Source organism: Terrapene carolina, unplaced genomic scaffold (assembly GCF_002925995.2).
Source record: "Terrapene carolina triunguis isolate 2854851 unplaced genomic scaffold, T_m_triunguis-2.0 Scaffold66, whole genome shotgun sequence".
NCBI classification, from domain to species: domain Eukaryota; kingdom Metazoa; phylum Chordata; order Testudines; family Emydidae; genus Terrapene; species Terrapene triunguis.
In genome coordinates, this window is record NW_020664417.1 from 55349649 (window position 1) to 55372927 (window position 23279).

The window sequence follows — 23279 nt, forward strand, 5'->3', positions numbered from 1 at the left end:
AATTTGGAATTGGAACAAAACTGTAGCCAATATTTTGTTTATCATCGTGTAGTCTGTTGCATACTTGACCTTTCACATGAAGTATTTTAATATATCTTAGATAATGAGTTACCCAGAATGGCATGCAGTTTTTAAAATTTGGTTGCAGCAGAGCTATAGAGAGAGGGATTTATTACTTCTCTTATAATGAGATGCCTTTGAATATGCAGTTTAAAATCCATATTTTTTGCAGTCATATCAAATTTAAATTCATGACTTTTATTCAATACTAAATGAATACCATTTAATATAAATATCTGAAATAATCATCTGCTTAACACAGATAAGAAATCTAGAAATAGATTATAAGTTAATCTTAGAACCTGTTGTATTTATTATTAATAAGCAGACACACAGACTCCTGCCTCCTCTTCTCCCCTAAAATTTTAATAACTTGTTATTTATTAGCTTTTCATAATACATAGAACATAAATATTACTATATATGAGGTGAGAACCAGCAATATGAGCCATTACCAATGTCATACATTTTGGGATCATCAGTAGTTACTGTAAGTTGCATTGAGATTTTTACTGAAGATAGGATAATTGCATTCTCGATGTAATCTTAAAAGAAAGATGTTGCTGTCATCTGTAGGCAAACATTTAAAAATGTTGCATTTTGAAATGTCCATTTTTCTTCTCACATTTGTTTGGGTTCCCCAAGCTGAACAGTCAAAGTCACCAAAAATTCCAAATTGACGCATGCGTTCAGATAATATCTTTTGACCCAGGTTCCTTTTGATATTTTAAAAGTTAAATCAATAAGAGATATTCCCCCTTATTCACGATAAACTAATTGAGCAATGCTACCAGAACTAGTGGACATCGGAACAATAGGCAGTATCCTAGTATCTGTCTTATCAATGCTGTATGCAGAGGTAAAATCACCTCCTTACTCCTATCATTACTCCCTTGTTTATACTGTATGGCATACAATGAATAAGGCATGGGAGCCTATATTAAACCAGGAAAATTATACTTAGCAGTGCTTCATTCTCTGTACACCATCCAGATTGCACACTGAATAGGAGAAGGATGTATTCTGTCATTTTATTTGAACTAATAGATCAATAATTAGAGATAATCTCCGAGTCAGGACTTTGAGATTCTATTCCTGGCTCTGACATTAACTTGCTGTGTGGCTGAAAGTCACTTAACCTGCCTGTGCTTCCATTTTAAATTATTGTAATATTAAGTACTTTCCAGGAGTGTTGTAAGGCTACTCAGTTTTTGAAAGCAACTTTAAAATTGTCTCAAAGGTCACTATATTAATATAAACTATAATAATGCTTTTGATACGCATGCACATCAGAACTCAGTTTCTTTTCTACACCTCTCATTTCACAGTGTACAAAACATGTATACCTTTTACAAGTCAGTTCCTGTGCAGCTGTTCTGGTAGTTAGAGAACTGACTGAAAGGTAACAACAAGCTCCATGCCTCATGTTTCTAAACTAATAACGTTTTAAACTTTTGAGTCCAAAGGAATTTTTCAGTTCTGCTTCTGTTAGTTCTTTTGAAATTCATATGTATTTTGAGAATCATTTTCAAAATATATTCTCGTAAATTTCAAATCAAGGATTTGGTCCTTTAATGTGCCTTTCATTTACAACATATTTCAAAGGGGAAGGATCTGCATTCTGTCTTTGCATTTAGTTCCTGTAGCAGATGGAATCGTTAGGAGCTTGGAAGTTATTTTTTAAACAGTTGCAAGGAAAAAAAGGTTCCAAGAAATAATAGCTTGATTATATAACTAAGAAAAATCAAACTGAACACTTCCAACAAATGATTATATTCTCCTTTGAGAAGTGCCAGGTTCTAGGGGAAAAAATGCCCCTGGTACTTTGAATTTTCTGGAGAATAAGGTCTGTTAGTGCCACTTATCCTTCTTACATGATGCAGAGTTCTTAGTTTATAAAATGAGGGGAGAATGGCCCCAATTGCCCATAATTTCTTTTTGACCATTGAAGGTGCAGTGAGTTCAGAGCATGGTTGGTACCCCTGATGTTTCTCTTATTATTATGATTATGATTATTTCCCCCTTGGAGGAGCGGGGCACTGTAGGTGCTATTTCTTTTTATTTAGTCAGTTTTTGTTTGAAAAAACAACAACAAATGTTATTGTCCATGCCATACCCATGCATCGTCGTAGGCCCAGGCCTCTTTAGTTGCTTTCCTTTCCCCTAATTTTGCTCCCATTAGGCTGATTTCCCTCCCCGCCCCTCCCGCCATTGAAAAGATATTCTTTGTATCTTGAGTCTTTGGGAATCTTTCCACTTAATATTGTGATGTCCATTAGACACCCATGTTTGGTTCCTCTAGTATTGGGGAGAAAGTTGCAGTGCTGACGTGTTAGATCTGATAGTCTTCTCCAGTTGAAACATTGGGAGAGCTACCTCAAATGTCTACTTATGGTGACGTCTCTTCAGACATTATTGACTTCAAGAAGCAACTGGATTGTTGAGGTCTGTTAGCCAAAGTGACTTTAGGCCTGGCAAAAGCAGTCTAACAGTCCCAATCCCCACTCTTGTCTGGCTTGACAGTTCAGTACCGAGTGTCTAGCACCCTTGATGACCATCTGCACTCTGAAGAGCCACTCATAAAATGTAGCTTCAGCAATTCTTTGCTGAGGCTAATCTGGTCCTGGTTGAAAAGGAGTATGAAAGTGGTTGTCTGGAGCCCTACAGTACTGAACTATGCTAAGAGAGCTCAAGGTTCGATCTTGGCATGGGTGTCTTGCCATCTAGATTTATTTTCTGGCTGGAAGGAGAAATGAAGGCACAGTTCTGATAGGTCTTTTCTCTTCCTTCATAGTGAGAGTACCAAAGCTTTAAAATACACTGTCTTCCTGCAATAAAGGTACTTAGGTGAGATATTCTTTGACGTCTCTGTCATTGTAACAGAGGTGTGTGGAGGTTCCAGCAATGGCCCCTGCTCAGTCTCCCTTCGACACCAGGAGGAGTCAGGAACCAGTTCCAGCTGTGCATCTGTTAGTACTGGTGGCTTCAGCCTAGTAGGGATCTTTCAATTGTTTCTCCTCTCCTGGAAGAGCCAAAGCTTTGGTGCCCAGAAGTCTTGTTGCTATGGGTATCTGAGCTACAATGATACAGAACATTCAAGAATGCTGGGGGTGGGAATGAGGTTGCAGTAATTTGGCTGTCAGGAGTTCCCTTCTTATGTCATTTGCCTTCTGCGACACTACTTACAGTGGGCTGGAGGCTCATTTAACTCACTGCACTATTTAAAGTTTGAGGACTCTACTGGAGATGAAGCCCCACAATCACATCAGTGTTCTGCAGTTGAGATTTATTTATGTAGCCTGTGTAGCTTTTTCCCATTAATCAAATCAAAACCTGCCCTAATCCTGACAGACTAAGATTATGTATTACACCAACTCCTAACGTGATGCTCAGTGCAGTCCGCTATGGTAGGAAATTGTTTTGTTGAAGGAGTACAGCATCCACCATCAGATCACTTCAAGAGCTCTTCACCTATTGGAGAAAACAATAGGATTTTCAGTCAATGGCATAAGCAGTCTCTCAAGCACTCTGTCTTTCATTGTCTGTTCTTCAAGTGGGGTAAACTATAACTAAAGCTTTTCCTCAAAGAGAGTGCAAAATATTCTCGGATTATATTCTGAGGGAGAGTTGGTCTATACTTCTGTATGTTCCCTATGTATCATTCACATTGTCAGTCAGGTTAGGAACCAAGATGTTATTGATAACTCTGGCTTCGGCTTTGCTGTTTTAGTTTTGCTTCCTGGAACTGATGTTGGAACAACAACTGATGTTGGGGGCTGGGACCAGGGGAAGGGCTGGAGCAGAGCTGGGGGAAGAGGAGAGCTGGGTGGTGCTCCCTCCCTGCCCCCCATGCGGGCTGGCCCAGGCCCTGCCGTGCTCCCCCAAACTTTACTCTCCACTGCCCTAGGGGACACGCCCCACAGTTTGGGGACCACTGCCTTAGAACCATGACATTTGTTGAAAAGATTCCTTAGAGTTTGCTGAAGTAATTTTGCTGGTGATATTGGCATTCTGACAGATTCTTATTCTCTATTAGTGTCAACCTTGTACCTTTCACAAGCACTGAATTAAGAAAAATTCATATGAATAAGTTCTTTGACTTATAGTATAAAGTTAACAACACATTTCTTCTATAGTTTAGTCTGATAAGAATTTATGTAAAATGACCAAGGCCCTTAAAATGAAGATTATAAATTAATTTCCCCATGAATGCCTTTTTTGTTTGGGGTGTTGAATATTGAATCTCACTAAAAAGTATAGCTGCTGCAACTTCTGTAGTTTTTATTTTGAAGGTCATACAGTATTATTTTCCATACTTTAAGCTCTAATTTTTTAGAGGGGGAAAAAACCTCCCTAATAACCATATAAGCCTAAAAGGGCATTATTGACAGTTATTTAAAGGTTTTTTTCCCCATCTGCTCATTTTTAGCAACGCACTTAAATACTTGAAAATAACACTTCTTTCCTAACAATTTCATCCTTTTTTCTCCCACTTGGCTTATTTTTTCCTCTGTATTTCTAAGAGAGCTGAAATTCACCGTGGTTATTTTTGTTTACTTCATTATTTATGCACTAGCAGTATTCGTTATATAATTCCAGTTATAAGAGCAGTTACTTCAGACACAGAACATGGTTGTCATATATATTTTAAGAAGTACTAAATAATTATAGCTTTCAGGAGAGCTTTTAAAATGTTTCTAATAAGAGAGATGTAGTTTGTCTCTATTGAAGAGGTATGTTTGTATGTGTGCCGAATATTGAATTTATCAGAAAGTTTGCTAATTAGTGTAAGTTTTGTTGATGTATTGTAATGTGAATACTAGTTGAATAGGAAATTGCCCGAGATAGCTTTTCACCAGGCTATGTGAAATAAATTCGTTATCTGATAATAGTAGCATAATAAAGCAATCAGAAGTATGGTTTACATAGAAATGTAACTGACTGAAGTTGGACAGAGTAGTTACTAGTTGTTGAGTCACACTGAAAGAAGCTATTAAGTGGGTTACCAAAAAGTCTAGCCCCCGTAATAATCAGTATTTTCATTAATGGCTTTGAAGATGAAAAAGAATACACTCTAGTTAAAGATGTGGATGATAAAAAGCTCATAGAATTAGTTAACTTGTAGGCAAGAGTTAAAATAAAAATTAAAACTTTACAAAATAAACAAACTGGTCTGAAATGTTTAGAAATAGGTTAAATAAAGAATAATTTAGAGAAACTCACATAGGGAGAAATTCACATTAACCCAGTAATTGGTTAAAATACAGGAAACAAAGGGTTAGGAGTAAATGGTCACTTTTCAGAATGGAGAGAGGTAAATAGTGTTGCCCCCAGTGATCTGTACTGGGACCAGTGATGTCCAACATACTCATAAATGATCTGGAAAAAGGGGTAAACAGTGAGGTGGCAAAATTTTCAGACAACACAAAATTACTCAAGATAGTTAAACCCAAAGCAGATTCTGAAGAGTTACAAAGAGATCTCATAAAACTTGGTGACTGGGCAATAAAGTGGCATATGAAATTCAGTGTTGATAAATGCAAAGTAATGCACATTGGAAAATATAATCCCAACTACACATACAAAATGATGAGGTCTAAATTAACTGTTACCATTCAAGAAAGAGATCTTGGAGTCACTGTAGATAGTTCTCTGAAAACATCTGCTCAGTGTGCAGTGGCAATCAAAAAAGCTAACAGGATGTTAGGAATCATTAGGAAAAGAGTAGATAAGAAGACCGAAAATATTATAATGCCACTATATAAGTCCATGGTATGCCCACACCTTGAATACTGTGTGCAGTTCTGGTTGCCCCATCTCAAAAAAGATATATTAGAATTGGAAACGGTACAGAAAAAAACAACAAAAATTATTAAGGGTTTGGAACAGGTTCCATGTGAGGAGAGATTAAAAAGACTGGGACTTTTCAGCTTGGACAAGACATGGCTAAGGGGTAATGTGATAGAAATCTATAAAATCATGAATTGTGTGGAGAAAGTGAATAAGTGTTTGTTTATTCCATCACATAACACAAGAACCAGGGGTAACCCAATGAAATTAATAGGCAGCAAGTTTAAAACAAAAAGAAGGAAGTACTTCTTCACACAAAACGCACAGTTAACCTGTGGAACTCATTGCCGTGGGATGTTGTGAAGGCCAAAAGTACAACTGGGTTCAAAAAAGAATTAGATAGTTCATGGAGGATAAGTCCATCAATGACTGTTAGCCAAGATGGTCAGGGATGCAACCTCATGCTCTGTGTATCCCTAGCTGGGAGTGGTCGACAAGGGTGGTTCACTCAATTGCCTGTTCTGTTCTTTCCCTTTGAAGCACCTGGCATTGGCCACTGTCAGAAGACAGGATACTGGGCTAGATGGACCATTGGTCTGACCCAGAATGGCTTTTCTTAATCAAATGCACAAATACAAAATAAGGATATACAGCTTATGGAATAATAGCAGACAAAAGTTTCTGGTCATCACTGAAACTCTGTTGCAAAAAAACAACAAAACCAAAACCAAAACAAAGATGACTGCCGCCTTGGCATATACTAATAGAAGTATTGGGCCAACTTTTTCCCTGGTGAAAGTCTGACTTCAAGGGAATCTCCAGAAAGAAATTTGGCTGATTTTGTGCAAGACGAGCACTGTAGGTATCTGCTCTATTTGGCATATAAATGTTAAATAACAATACAAATCTGTGTTAGTATGACCCCATTTGCAATATTGCTTTTAATTTTAGATACAGATATAAACACAAACTTACATTTAGGAGTGTTTGGGGAGAGAAATAAAAACTTTGGCAATTCACACGGATGAGTAAAAGTGAACATGACCTATTCATTCTGGAGAATGGAAATCTGACTCTTTACAGATATACAAACGAATGTAATTGGCCGGGGTCAATTATTCTAAACAGTGTAAATAGAGAAAAAAGTAATGGGCTTAGGATGCAGCAGGGAAAACTCAGATTTTTATTAGGAAAAACAGTTTAGCAGTGGCACAAGCTGTCTAGTAATACTAGGGAATTGCTTTATTCAAAGTTTTACTTGGTACCAAAGTATCAGGGATGACTTCGGAAAATTCAAATCAAGGAAGTGCGTCCCACAATGCAGGGAGATGGACTTGATGGCCCTCTAATGGTATCTCCTCATCCAAATAGTTAAGTGATTTTTGGTAACTTCTGAATTGAATCAGATTTGAACTGATGATCCTAGAGGTTAAAATCCCTAAATTCCATTATTGGTCACCTGAGTCATCCAGTCCAGTAACCCTCAACCATTCTGAGTGTCCTTTTTGAGTGATTTTGCATTTCAGTGGTAAAAATGAGAAGTTATATTTTCCTTACTTCCTTATTTGAATCAAATTAATATTATACAAATTTAAAATCTTAGTGGAGGATAGAGGTAATATTTTTCTATTTCTAGTTTCCTGAAGTGTTGTGTGTGGTATGGTGTGCTTAAAACTTTGATGGTCTATTGTTTTATTATTAATTTTGGGTTTTGTTTCTTTTCTCTATAGCCTCAGCACCCACCAGCAGTGTAAATAAACGTAGAGTTTCTCCCAACACCAGTTCCACATTGGAAAAGAGAAGCATCATCATGTCTAACATTACTATTGACCCGGATGTCAAACCTGGCGAGTATGTCATCAAAAGCCTCTTTGCTGAGTTTGCTGTTCAAGCTGAAAAGAAAATTGAAGTTGTAATGGCTGAACCCTTGGTGAGTCATTTGTCATAGTAGCCATTAAATTGCTCATGTTTGTCTGAAATTTAATATCTTACTAGAAATTTATAAAAAAAAAAAGAGATGAATATGGAACTGATACTGTAGTTGAAGAATTTTCATAGTGCTTGTCATTTGGAGTATAGGTGTGAAAAGCCCTGTACCAACAGTGTTGCTAACTGGATTTTTTTTAACTGCATTTCACTAAAACTGTTGCTAAGGATCCATAATACTTATTGACACAAAACCCCTTCGTATTTATACATCCTGTAAAAGTGCATAATGGAACAAAAAACCAATCTTACAGTAACACCGCCTAACATTTTTCTTCCTGAAATTCCTTTTGAAGAATGTTTTGAAGATTTATGTTAAAGCTGAGTTATTTTTTTCTGAGTAGCAGTGACACTGGCAGCTGGACAAGAGAGTGGGTGACCAATGTATATTGCAAATGAATTAAAACCCAAAAACCTGTTTAGAGATTCAGATGTGCGGATGTTGAAATAAACAAACAGAACATTTTACTCTGGGGTATCTGGCATTTCTTAATTCCTGTCTGTTTGAAAACTGGTGACCTAATCATCCAATGAAGACTGTGTAGCTGGTTGAGTGACTTGCTTTCTTAAAACTGAACAGGGGATACAAACACACCAAACTGTGGTGGCAATCTCTATGAGCATGACAGATAAATGTGTAGTGCATCTGTTCTTTGGTTACATGGACTTAATCGGAGGCTTGCATTAAATCAAAAATAATACTACTGTTTAAATAATAATAATGAAAAAAAAAAAGGTGTAACCACCAGAATATATATTCTAGCCTACCATATGATGGTGTAAACTTTTAAAGTTCTTGTCTTCATTCAACTCCTTAACTCTCTTGACCCTGTGTTGTTACCTCTTATTTATTGTCCTAATATTTACTAAGGTGGCCTCATGTCATGGTCAGGGAACCTGGCTTTGTTCGGGAAATCCAGTTCTCCTGGGTAGCATTCAGTTGACATAACTCTGAGAGTCCCTCTTCTTGCAGTCCCCTACCTCATTCACTCCACACCTTCCAGCTTCTGCAACAAGTGAGGCAGGGGTTCTACAGCATCATTTACAGTTCTTACTATTCTGCACAGCCATCCTGTGCACTGAAGGAGGCAGGAATTCTGTGAAGAAATTAGTATGTAATTATGTAATTAAAAATTGCATCATACTACATATGCTGCAGGGAGCTCAATTAAGGTTGCACAGGTAGGGAACTGAGAAGAATTGCCCACACTGAATGTCTTAAGGCTCCTACTATGATTTTTTTTTTCTTAGACTGAATTATTTCTGTTTTTATGAGCAATAAGGAAAGACCTTTTGCTAGTATTTATGATTTTGTAAAGATACCATAGTGATGGGTATGGTGTAAACTCATATCTAGCATGTACTGGTGACAGAACCATCAAGGAAAACAGCATGTAAGAGAAAATAGCTTTTTTCCCCCTGATATATAATAACTTTTTGACTCTTTTTTTTTTTGTACAAGACTTGCAATTAAATATTTCCTACATTCCTCACCAGAGTCCTTGATAAAATACTTTTTCTTAAATGAATATTTGTTTTTTCCTAAGGTTACAAGGAAAGGGTAACTATAGTTAATTCCTCTTTGAGTACATGTTAATGTGGATCCCATTGTAGTTGTGCATGTGTGTGTGAGATCGGAATCTTTTGAATAGCAACATCTAGCATACACCCTGTACCTGTTAGTGCACTTGTGAGAGAGCATAAAGGGGTGGAGTGGCTTGACCCTCCCTCAGTTTTCCCTTTCCATGTGCAGCAAGATGGAACCTGGGTTGTGTCTGACTTTTCTGCATCTGATTTTTCAACACTCATTTCAGTGAAGAAATGCTTCTTCTCTTCTCCTTTTTATTAGTTGCTTCATTTTAGACTTTGGGTGTTCCAAAAAGAAAAGTTGGGGGGAGAAGAAGAAAGCAGTTAAGATGGATGGAGGAGGTCCCCACAGTACAGCAAAGTGAGGTGCTTCACACCTACCTTTAGCTATGGCAGACTCAAAACCAATTGGATTTAAACCCTGTCCTCCCTGTGATGACTTAATGCCTCTCCTAGATGGGCATAGCTGTTCTGCCTTGAGGAAGGTCATCTGTCTGTGATGAAATGCGAATTTTCTGTAATACTTTTATGATTCCTATGCATGTCTCAATTTCCCTCCCTACTTTGCATTACTACCCAGAGGGGGTAGTCTGAGTCTGCTCTTTGGGCAGAACGGAAGACATAAGGGGTATGTATGTGTACATCAGTCAGTCACTCCACTGTCTGGGGCAGAATGAATGGGTTATTAAGGAAGTGACTGGAACCCACTGAAGCCGACCCATATCAATGGAGAATCTGAAAAAGACATCAGGACCCCCCACTGACCAGGATATTGACACTTAGCAACCAGTGAACAGAGGGAAGAGATTTTCCCTCCGCTTCTCAGCAGGAAAGCTGAATAAAGGCCCCTGCTCAAGAACGAAGGACTGAGAGGTGACAGGATGGGGATAAAGAATTGGCTTTTGGGTGAGGCTGGGCTGGACAAAGGGGTAGAGAGATACAGAGTCTGAAATGAAGTCCATAGCAGCTTGGCTGGCTAATGGCACTGTCTTAGCCAGATGGACTATGTCTAATCCTTTATTTCTCTTTGCTAACTGAAGGACTTCCAGTGCCATGTTCCAGTTGACTAATAAACTCTACTCTGTTTTGAAAATGCTTCCTGGTGTCACTGCAAATACTTGCTGAGGTACATTGATCCCTGAAGAGTGTAAAAATCTCAGACTAGGAGATTCTCAGTTAGACTGACTGGGCAGAGTTCACAGTGTGAAACAGAAATGCAGGAGCCCATGGGCTCAGTATCTGAGGCAGTGAGGCTGTGAGTCCTACACAGAAGGTAGAGTGGGACACTTTGGGGGGTCTGGCCCAGTGAAGGGTTTTCTCCAAAGGGTTTTAAAGCTGGGGCATAGCACAGATTCTGTGAAAACATGACAACATCCTCTGACAAACATCCCATCTGCCACTCCTTTTCTTTCTGCGCATGGAAATCTGGAGCTGCGTGGCTCAAGCTACACCTCTTAGAGAATCCATGAAGGCAGCTTCAGCTCCAGTAGAGACATCCCCCAGACCTCAAATGGATGAAAAAAACCCCCTACCAGCTCTTGCCCAAGAGCTTCTTGCACTTTTATGCTCATTTGACACTAGAGGTCATTTGTCATCTTTGGTCTAGGAGGAGACCAGATCCACCAAGGGCATCAAGATAAAGAACCTTAGGAGATGTACCATTTTGGCCAGAAATTCTACTCTTCAGCATCCCCCCCATTTCCACATTGTGAATTATCAAGTGCTGTTCATGAAATAAAACTTTCTGATTTGGGGAGAGGGTGACTCCTTTCCTATTTTGGCTACTGCAGGAAAGTTGTGAAGAAGTAAAAGGCATGATAGAAGAGTGGCAGATGGTATCCAAGATAGTGCTACAAGTGGCAATGGATGAATCTAATACAGCTACATGTTTTATGGCCACAGCAGTCACATTGTGCTGGACCTCCTGGCTTCAGGCATCCAGAATACCAAAGGAAGTCCCGGTGACAATTGAGGACTTACTTTTTCAGGGCATGAATTTATTTAGTTCACTAATGGAGGAGGTACTCCATTCCTTCCATGAATCTAGAGCACCACTCAGATCGTTGGGTATTTGTACCCTATCACTTTACCACAAACCCTTCCAGTACCAACCATCTCAGGAACAGAGAATGCCATCTTTCTCTCTGTCACCACCTTGATTATCCACCCAGAAAGCAACTCTGCTGTTCAGGGAGGTGCCCATCATCATGCTCTGTCGCACAGCAACCTCCCTCCCAGAGGCAGCAGGTTTGACAAGATGAGTGAGAGCCATGCCAAAACCAGTCCAAAGTTGACCTTCAGAAACTGCCTTTCCTCCTTCCACCTACTTCCTATTACTTTTATTACATCTCTGATAGCTTTACCATCTTAAAGAACTTTAATAAACCTTACCACATGATATATAATTTAATCTTGCACTCTAAAATCAGATTGGGGTTACAGGTTAACATTTTCATCAAAAACAATGGTGGTGTGCCCAATTCCCCACTGTCTTGCCGGTGGTTGTATAGAGTGGATGTAAAATGCTACTTGTCTAATTTGATAGTGTTTTCATTCACTTTGTACAAATGCAAATATTGCCATAAGGGGCAAGGGCATAGTACTTCTATTTCTGCACCCTAAACTTTAGAATGCCAGGAAAATGAACCAAGTTTTTTACATTTGAGTGAAACCCTAGATTATTCCTTAAATGGAAGTTCTTCTAGGACTTTAGCCTGTCCTTTTATGGGGTACATTAGTGAAGAACAGAATTTTGGTATCCCATGTGAGACAGAGTGGGGAAAGTGACAAAGAAGCATTAGGGAAACATATTTCAAATAAATAAATTTAAAATAGAAAAAAATAGCATTCTACAAGGTGTGAGTAATTCCTGTACCTAGAATAATGCATAAAGCTTTGTTCATTTCACTTATTTAGTATTTTAGTATAGGTACAGTGATTACAATGGGAAAATTTTTATTATATATATTATAATATATATTTATATTAGCTTTTCTATGTAAGTATCTGGACTGGTATAGAATATTATTAAACAAATGTAAGAAACTATAAGCCTTATCCTGAAGTTCTTTGCACACTTAAGTATCATAGAAATCCATGTCAATTTATTGCATAAAGACTCTAGAATCAAGACTTCACTCTTTATCTTACTGATAAAAACAAGTTGTGGAGACTTTGCATTTTGAAAAAGACTGAATTTTGGCAGGATTTTCAGTGACAATAATAATGTTTCCATTGCGTGTCTGCTTCTGTTTTTTGCAAAATCAATAGATACAATAAAACCCCTATTTGTTCACCTGCTTAACACTGGTGTTTAGCATTACTGCAGTAAAAATGTAAAATGTATGCATATACATGTAAGCATATTTATATAACCTCCCTTTTAGCCTTTGTCTCATGGGAAAGTCACCTGCGTCCCTTCTGGGAAATAATTTTCCAACTGACTTTCCTTGCAGTTATTCAGTCATTTATGGTGTTTACTTAGGGTGGAGTACTTCACCATGTTTCTCATTTTACAGGTAAGCTTATAGCTCTTTGTTTGTTGTACGTTAGATCATAAACCATATCATTATGATAATAAAATGAATTCACATACTGTAGAGCGGTTACACCAAAAAATAGGTATAATTCAAACAGGCAAGTGGTAGTTAAAATAGAAAATCCTCTTTTGGGGAAGGTGGATAACTTTCGTAACAATAGTTTGATATTCTAAGTCTAGTAAACTTAAGATGCATACAATTTTTAAATTCTAAATAAGTTTTTGGTTTACCAGCAATTGAAATTTTTCCTGTTTTTTGCTTTTGAATACACAGTGGGTATATGATGGCTGATTCGCAAGCAGAAATGAATATACCCTTCTAGCATATTAAAAACATTTTCTTGATTTTTATAATATTTAGGGGGCACCTCTGCCAGATGACCTCTCAGGAAGTGAAAAAATTATGTATCGTTAAATGTATTGCTCTGATTTGTAGAAATTGAAAATGTTCTGGAGGTAGGAGATAACTTTCTCATTTTCATACTCTTGGTCCTAAATAGACCAACTTCTTTTGCCTTTGGGTATAAAATTCACAGCAATATAGGGCTGGAAGGGACTTCTTTTCCATCCCCCTGCACTGAGGCAGATTAAGTATACTGAGATCATCCCTGACAGGTGTTTGCCTAATCTGTTCTTAAAAACCTTCAATGTTGGGGATTCCACAATCTCCCAAGGTAACCTGTTCAGTGTTTTAACTATATTTATAGTTGGAAAGCTTTTCCTAATATCTAACTTAAATTTTCTTTGCTGCAAACTAAACTGATTACTTCCTGCCCTCCCTTGGTGGACTTGGAGAACTATTGATCATAGTCCTCTTTATAACAATCTTTTACATATTTGAAGACAGTCATCATGCCCCACCTCCCTTACCCTTCTCTTCTTTCAACGGAATATCGCCCAATTCTTTCAACCTTTCCTTGTAGGTCAGGGTTCCCAAACCTCTTATTGTTTTTGTTGCCCTCCTCTGGGCTCTCAATTTATCCACATCTTAAAGTGTGGTGTCCAAAACCAGACACAATACTCCAGCTGAGGCCTCACCAGTGCTGAGTAGAGCTGAACAATTACCTCTTGTGTCTTAAATACGATACTCTTAATACATCCCAGAATGTCATTTGCCTTTTTCACAACAGCTTCATATTTTTGACTCCTTCAGTCTGTGATCCATTATAACCCCCAGATCCTTTTCTGCAGTATTACTGCCTGGCCAGTTATTCCCCATTTTGTATTTATGCATTTGATTTTTTTCCTTAAGTGGAATGCTTTGCTGAGTTTCATCTTATTGATTTCAGACCAGTTCTCTGATTTATCAAGATCACTTTGAATTCTAATCTTGTCCTCCAAAGTGCTTGCAACCCCTCTCAGCTTGGTGTTATTCACAGATTTTGCAATCATATTCTTCACTCCATTATTCAAGTTGTTAATGTTGTGTAATGACATGTTATGAGGCTCAACTTCTTACAGGGCTGGAGGGGTTTTGAATAGGGGGATGATCCGTTAGGCATAATTTTGAGGAAAGATTATATTGTTCTGTTCTTATAAGACTGAATCAACTATTGTTGTATATGATTGAGATTATTTATCTTTTTGTGGTTTTAAATATTTGTGATGTGCACATAAAGTTTGATAGGCACCATTTTAATTCATTTTATAAAACTAATGACTAGATAAATACAAATAAATAGAATTAAATGTTATTCCAATTTGTCAAGTAAAGTTCTCGGTAATCTCAGACTGAAGTCAATCAACTGAAGCTAACCACTCAGGCCCAGTGAGTTTGTTTGTTTGGTGGTTTTTTGTTTGTTTTTGTTTTTGCATCTGGGTAAGAGCTGTGAGATTTAGCCCATACAGTACGATATCATTGCAAACTGTGAATTTTACAAGAGTTGTAACAACCCAGCTGCTGATTGCTTTTCCTTTCCCCACCACACAAATAGATGCTCTTCTTTGAGGGCCTATGTGCATTCCCACGTGTGGGATTTTTGGCCCTTGGTTTTGAGCTCATGGAACCTCCATCAAAACTCTGTCCTTTGAGGCTACATGATGCATCCCACTGACACCTGTGTTCAGCATGTGAGCCTATCTAAGGGAGTGGTGGCCCTGATTGCATCGATTCCTTGTCCACCACCACAAAGAGCATTAGGGAGCTGTGATATGTCTGCCTCTGAGAATCTGGGCATACCCCCTTATTTTAGATAGCTCATTTAATCCTATAGTTGTTTTAGCTAGTGCTAGTGAGTTTTTTTGTTTTTAAATTGCCAGTACCCTCACCAGAGCTTAGAAGATTTGTCTTGGTTCTGTACTAATAGCCTGAATCAGTGGATTAAAAAAGTCTTCCACTTGTCAGTAGTTTATTTGGAGTTAGACGTTCATCTTTGCCGCCTGGTGTCCTTGGGGAAGTGTGCTCCCTGGCACAGTGATCCATCTGCTGATCATTCACTCTTGAGATTATTAGGAATGTCAAGTGAGGCTTTGGGCTTACCTTTGCTATGAGATGTTGAAGGCATAGGCCTCAGCACTGAAAGGGCTCTGAACAATGCCCAGTATTACCCTCATTGGCTTCTACACCCATTACAGCTAAGTGGGAAATCTTTTGCAATCAGCACATTTTTCAAAAAGGGGTTCCAGTGCCAGGATCTTCAGAATCGTGAACTCGGTTGACAACTGCCAACACCATCAAACGTTATCAAATGTCTTTGGCACTGACAATATTGATGCCAATTACACTTGTTCAGCAGACTGCACTGGAAGTAAGTTTACTGGTAAATGGAATATCCTCTACACAAGCTTCCATTGCTGTTCCTGAAATGCTGCCTGATATTGTGCAACCTGCTCTGAAAAGACAGGAAAAGAGAGAGCATTTTTCTGGTTCTGAGGAAGTTCCAAAAAAAAAAAAAAAGTACTGCCATTGATCTCTCAGAGCTAGATGCTTGAAGAATTGGAACTGATTGCACAGCCTTTATTGACACTGCAACTGTTGGTGGCTTCATCAATATGCATTCTGTGTACACAATCAGATTCACTGAGACCAGACTCTGAACATCCATATAGAATTCCTGCTTCTCCAGTTTACCTGTCATCCTCCAGCCTGGCACTTTCTCCAGGTACTCCAGCACTGGGCTTCTCATTCAGAAGACAGCAGCACTAGGACTGAGTTTTGGAGGCCACCCAATTCATCAATGATGTCAACCTTATGTACCATGATCGCCTGGGGGATTTTGACTTCAAGTCTCTTGGCATTGAAGGATATTCTTCAAGGTTCCTTGCAACTATTATTGTGGACATCTCTTCAAGAGCCCTTGAGGATGTTGATCAAGTCAGCACAGCCAAAACCTGGGACTTCCGCCCTTCACTGTACTGGTGGCTCTGGTCCAACCCTTGTGGCTCTGCCCCCAGTGGCACCACTACTGGCACTTTTATTATAGACTCTGACCTCAGGGCAACATAAGAATGCATCTTTTAATTTTGACACGTGTGTGAGACAATATGAGGGAGGGATTGATGAAGAGGCAAGAGATTCCTCTGTCAATATGGATATCCTACTGGGAGGAACCTGTGCTACATCACTACATGATAATCTCTGCTCCACAATGATTTCACCTCTGCATGAATTCCAAAAGTTCTCTAGACAGAAAAACATTTGTCAGGCTCTGAGTATATGTGTATTGCCAGCTACCATGTAGTGATAATGTAGTATCTATATGCCCTTTGGACACCACTACCCCCATTCAGGACAATGTTCCTGAAGACCAAAGATAAGCACCAAAAATTCTAGCAGCTGAAGGAAGGATCACAGCTTGGCATGCTAATTTTTGTGCCAGAACCATGGCTGTGGGGATTACTTCAGGGAAATATTCCTGGTTTTGGCCTTCCAACATATGTGTATCGAAGGACAAGGCTTCTTTATCACAAAACTGCTGAAATCCTATAGAAATTAAAAATAACCCGAGGTTCAGCTTGCTTCCCAGGTCTTTCACAGTCCTCTAGTAACCAGGGAAAGAAGGAAACATATACAACTTATTCCATTACTAGAGAGACTTCTGTTACTTAAGCCTGTGGATGTGTTGCATAAATTCACCCCCAAGTGGTCACAGACTTTTATGCCAATACATTTCTCTGCTGACCTTCTTCCTAAAGCCCCACACTCACCCTGGGGAAGCCTGTTTTCAGACCCAAACATGCAAAAAGACTGTTTCTATCTTGAAATCCCATAATATGTAATTTATGGCATATGGATAAAGATTTAAGGGAAAGGCAATATTATCTCAGAGGTTGCGAATCTTTCTGGATTGACTTGTGTTCCAATTTAGCCAAAGTCTCTATATCAGAAGGCATTAGGGCCTGGTTCACTAGAGTTACTGCCACTTCTATGGCATGTCTTAGGAGGGTGCCATCAGGAAAATTGGCAGAGCAGCCATTTGAAGTTTGATTCATATCTTTTAATGATAGAATATCAGGGTTGGACGGGACCTCAGGAGGTCATCTAGTCCAACCCTCTGCTCAAAGCAGGACCAATTCCCAACTAAATCATCCCAGCCAGAGCTTTGTCAAGCCTGACCTTAAAAACCTCTAAGGAAGGAGATTCCACCACCTCCCCTAGGTAATCCATTCCAGTGCTTCACCATCCTCCTAGTGAAAAAGTTTTTCCTAATATCCAACCTAAACCTCCCCCACTGCAACTTGAGATCATTACTCCTTGTTCTGTCATCTGGTACCACTGAGAACAGTCTAGATCAGGGGTCGGCAACCTTTCAGAAGTGGTATGCCGAGTCTTCATTTATTCACTCCAATTTAAGGTTGTGCGTGCCAGTAATACATGTTAACGTTTTTAGAAGGTCTCTTTCTATAAGTCTATAATATATAACTAAACTATTGTTGTATGTCAGTAAATAAGATTTTTTAAATGTTTAAGAAGCTTCATTTAAAATTAAATTAAAATGCAGAGCTCCCCGGACCGGTGGGCAGGACTCGGGCAGTGTGAGTGCCACTGAAAATCAGCTCGCGTGCCGCTTTCGGCACACGTGCCATAGGTTGCTTACCCCTGGTCTAGATCCATCCTCTTTGGAACCCCCTTTCAGGTAGTTGAAAGCAGCTATCAAATCCCCCCTCATTCTTCTCTTCTTCAGACTAAATAATCCCAGTTCCCTCAGCTTCTCCTCATATGTCATGTGCTCCAGCTCCCTAATAATTTTTGTTGCCGTCCACTGGACTCCTTCCAATTTTTCCACATCTTTCTTATAATGTGGGGCCCAAAACTGGACAGTACTCCAGATGAGGCCTCACCAATGTCGAATAGAGGGGAATGATCACGTCCCTCGATCTGCTGGCAGTGCCCCTACTTATAGAGCCCAAAATGCCGTTAGCCTTCTTGGCAACAAGGGCACACTGCTGACTCCTATCCAGCTTCTCGTCCACTGTAACCCCTAGGTCCTTTTCTGCAGAACTGCTTCCTAGCCATTCGGTCTCTAGTCTGTAACAGTGAATGGGATTCTTCCGTCCTAAGTGCAGGACTCTGCACTTATCCTTGTTGAACCTCATCAGGTTTCTTTTGGCCCAATCCTCTAATTTGTCTAGGTCCCTCTGTATCCTATCCCTACCCTCCAGCTTATCTACCACTCCTCCCAGTTTAGTGTCATCTGCAAACTTGCTGAGAGTGCAGTCCACGCCATCCTCCAGATCATTAATGAAAATATTGAACAAAACCGGCCCCAGGACCGACCCTTGGGGCACTCCGCTTGATACCGGCTGCCACTAGACATGGAGGCATTGATCACTACCCGTTGAGCCCGATGATCTAGTCACCTTATAGTCCATTCATCCAGCCCATATTTCTTTAACTTGCTGGCAAGAATACTGTGGGAGACCGTGTCAAAAGCTTTGCTAAAGTCAAGGAATAACACATCCACTGCTTTCCCCTCATCCACAGACCCAGTTATCTCATCAATTAGGTTAGTCAGGCATGACTTGCCCTTGGTGAATCCATGCTGACTGTTCCTGATCGCTTTCCTCTCCTCTAAGTGCTTCAGAATTGATTCCTTGAGGACCTGCTCCATGATTTTTCCAGGGACTGAGGTGAGGCTGACTGGCCTGTAGTTCCCCGGATCCTCCTCCTTCCCTTTTTTAAAGATGGGGACTACATTAGCCTTTTTCCAGTCATGCGGGACCTCCCCTGATCACCATGAGTTTTCAAAGATAATGGCCAATCAAATCACATCCGCCAACCCCTTTAGCACCCTCGGATGCAGCGCATCTGGCCCCATGGACTTGTGCTTGTCCAGTTTTTCTAAATAGTCCCGAACCACTTCTTTCTCCACAGAGGGCTGGTCACCTCCTCCCCATACTGTGCTGCCCAGTGCAGCAGTCTGGGAGCTGACCTTGTTTGTGAAGACAGAGGCAAAAAAAGCATTGAGTACATTAGCTTTTTCCACATCCTCTGTCACTAGGTTGCCTCCTTCATTCAGTAAGGGGCCCACACTTTCCTTGACTTTCTTCTTTGTCAAGCACTGCTCCTTAAACTTCGTGTCCCAGTTGGATACTGGGTTTGGGAGGGCAACACTTCAATCCTTATTCAGTTAAGAATTCCTTTGGTCACCTTCTGTTTGGGGCAGATTAAGAGTGCCCTTGATGAAGAAAGATGGTTTACTTACCAGTAACTGCTGTTCTTTGAGAGCTAGCTGTGCAATCACATTTCCTGTCCACTTTCTCTTCTTCCTCACAGTTCTCTTAAAACATGGGACTCTGCAGCTCTGAAAAATGTAGGTGGTTGGAACTGCACTCCCTTATGCTGACCTCGCTAAGGGCTTGTCTTCACTACTGGGGTAAGTCGACCTAAGCAATGTCGACTCCAGCTACATTATTCATGTAGCTGGAGTCGACATAGGTTAGGTCGACTTACCCTGGTGTCTTTGCTGTACTGCGTTGACGGGAGACTGTCTCCAGTCCACTTACCTTACTCTTCTCGGAGAGGTGGAATACCGGGGTTGACTGGAGAGCACTCTGCTGTTGATTTAGCGGGTCTTCACTAGACCCGCTAAATCGACACCCACTGCATTGATTGCAGGAGCTTGTGAAGACAAGCCCTAATGCCTATGCAGCTATAATGGACATGGTTTAGATGGAGTTTCTGCAAGCTGAATGTCTGCAGTGCCAGTCCCACAATGGGAATAAACAGGGCAAGCCTCAAAGAACAAAAGTTACTAGTAAGTAACCTTTCCCTAGACAAGATGCTTTGTAGTAATCTCCATTTTAATTCTGAAACTGAATATTTTAAGGATTCTGTCTCTCTCTTCCCCTCTGCTGCCCCCAGGCTCTGACTTCTCTTTACTTGGGAACTAAAAAAGTTGTCTGCACTTTTCTGCAGAATTGTTAGAATTTGTACATTATAGATGTGACTGTAAGTTAGGCTATACAAATGTCATTTTTCAAAGAAGTACCTACAAATTGTAGGGGAGCCTATTAGAATCTCTAGTTTCAACTTTGATTTGAGAAAAGGTATATTGAATGAATCCCAACCTGTGCAGTGTATATGGGATATTTGAACAAAGATTGGAAGATTTGCTGGCCCGTCAGATGCTGCCTTTTGTAATACATATGCAATAAATGTTTCATATCTCTTGTATTAAAAGCATTTAACTTCTGGTTCCTGGAGTCTCAGTTTAATGACTGTTCTTGCTGACCTTCATGCTTATAAACAGATGATGTTGACTATGCAGTGAGTTTATTGATTTTTCTCCTATTTACCTAGAAAATGTAGTAATGCATAACCTTGCACAGGTGAAACCATAATGGCTGCTACATAAATTGAAGTTGTGTGTCTTAACTTCTGTCTTAACACTTTTTAAGGTGCTTTTAATAAGATACAAGTAAGACTAGCATCAATATTGAAAAATGGACTAGTGGACTTAATCCTGCAGTCCTCTAATAACTGCTGACTCATTAGAAACTTCTGATTCCTTCACTGAGAATTTTTTCTGAGTAAGAGCTACATAAGACTGCAGGATTTGACCCACTATTATTAATACTCATTTTTGGACTTCTAGTATAACTTAAGTCAGGTTGGGGGGGCAATTGAATCAGGTAGTTACTATAGCGTTGCATTGTCTAAGGATAAAAAAATTGTGCACTTTATCTTCCAAAGAGAAATAATAATAATAGAGAATGATTTAGAAGGTATGCAAATATGTTTATTAATGAAAGAGAGGGGATCCCAGACTCATCCTGGGAAAGGGTACCCCCAGCATTGTAAAGGAACAATGTGAGAAGAGAGAGATGTCCCTGGATCTCTCCTGTCCTCTTTTATCTCCTCTCACTTGTCCTACCACCTGGGTCCCACTGAAATTAGTGGGGTCTGCCTTAAGTGAGTTTACTTTTTTCCTTATAAATCAGTGTTTGATGGTAGTAGCTTTAATTCCTATCTTATAAACCACAAGCAAATTTATGATAATTGGTAACTGTATTATATTATGTTCATCATGCTCTTTAAAATTTTACAAAATAATGTGTTAAAATGACTGAAAAGAGGGCACAGTGGACTACTTTTTGAATGTCAAAATACAGCTGCATTCTTAGCTGAGGAGTACTTAAAACTGTATCTCAGTTTTGAGATTACAATTAGGGCACACTAAAATAATCATCTAATTCAGATCTCAGAGATGATTCAATGTTTAAAATAAGTTTTTAATATATAGGTTGTTGGCCTTAGATAAGCGTGGTCATCTCTTGACATTTAACACTTGAGACACTGAGGTGCTGACTTCTGCTCTTACTTTACTTAAAATGTTGAAAATAAAATTTAAATGTTTTGTTGCTCACATCATACAACTTGAATAGCACCTTTCACATCAGTGTCATGAATAGTTGGCTTTGACTTGGTCTGCACCATGTCTTTGTCTATATTAGTACACTCAATCATTTGTGCTTTGATCAGTTGTTTCATTAATAGAATCACAGACAGCTGAGTGTGTCCACACTAGCCGCCCTCAGTCATTGTAAGATTTGCATTTGCATCCACAGCTGACGACGATGATGGCTTCACAAGGTCCCCCTCCCCTCCTTGCCATGCTCCTTTCTGTCTTCCCTCCTTTTGTAATGCCTTCAGGTTTGTCCCTGCAACTTATCTGGCAAACTGGAGGGGTTTGTTCAGAGCAAGTGTCAGCTGGTGATTGCACACACGTCGTCCTTATGTGTAGGGCCCTACCAATTTCACAGCCGTGAAAAACATGTCACAGACCGTGAAATAAGTCCTTCCCCGTGAAATCTGATCTCCCCGAAATCAGCTGGGCTGGAGAGAGACAGGACTTGTCCTTCCCCCGCATGGCTGTTATTGGAGGGATATCAGGCCCACCTCCACAGGCAGCACAGAAGTGAGGGTGTACCACCCTACCCCCACTCGTGGCTCCTGCCCGAGCTCTGGGGCTGCCGTCTCTCCCGCTCCCCCCTCCCCCGCTCCTGCATCTGAAATCGTGAAATTGACCAATTTTAAGATCCTGTGGCCCTGAAATTGACCAAAATGAAATTGACCAAAGTGAACCGCGAATTTGATAGGGCCCTACATATATGTGTCTCAGTCTTAACTCCACATTAAGAAAGTTCATTTGCATTTGACTTGCCATTCATTTAACTAGGGAAACATGTTTTGTGTTATGTTGTCAAGGAAGCCCATGGAACTAAACTTTCTGAAGTCCTATAGTTTTTGCTCTGACTTAAGGCAAAGCTACATCCTGAACCAAGAGAACTGACGAGGAGTCCTGTGGCACCTTAAAGACTGACACATTTATTTGGGCATAAGCTTTCATGGGAAAAAACCCACTTCTTCAGATGCATGGAGTGAAAATTACAGATACAGGCATAAATATATATTGGCACATGAAGAGAAGGGAGTTACCTTACAAGTGGAGAACCAATGTTGAAGGCCAATTCAGTCAGGGTGGATGTGGTCCACTCCCAATAATTGAGGAGGTGTCAATACCAAGAGAGGGAAAATTGCTTTTGTAGTGAGCCAGCCACTCCCAGTCCCTATTCAAGCCCAAATTGATGGTGTTAAGTTTGCAAATGAATTGTAGCTCTGCAGTTTCTCTTTGAAGTCTGTTTTTGAAGTTTTCAAAAGAACTGGTTAATCTTCAGCTGCATTTTGATGCTGAGGGTTTAGGACTTTGGAATGTATTGTTAATTAGGGGAAACCAAGGGCTTGTGTAAGGGGTGGTTAAAACAGAGTAAATCAAGATAATTTGGTTTGAAAATGCTTGTGCACACACGGCACAATCCCTTATAGCAGTGCTTCTCAAAGCCGGTCCACCGCTTGTTCAGGGAAAGCCCCTGGCGG

At 39.8% G+C, this 23279-nt stretch overlaps 1 protein-coding gene across 2 annotated transcripts in view; it reads left to right on the forward strand.

Annotated features, from left to right (window-relative positions):
• FRYL (FRY like transcription coactivator) overlaps positions 1–23279 on the forward strand; it is a 345908-nt gene that overhangs the window by 68284 nt on the left and 254345 nt on the right. The window contains exon 2 of one of the 2 annotated variants that reach the window (XM_026647943.2): positions 7581–7780. In XM_026647943.2, coding sequence (XP_026503728.1) covers positions 7661–7780 — 120 coding nt within the window. In that variant the 5' untranslated portion in view covers positions 7581–7660. Of the gene's footprint in view, positions 1–7580; positions 7781–23279 lie in introns of those variants that run through there. The other variant, XM_026647941.2, reaches the window with a different exon arrangement.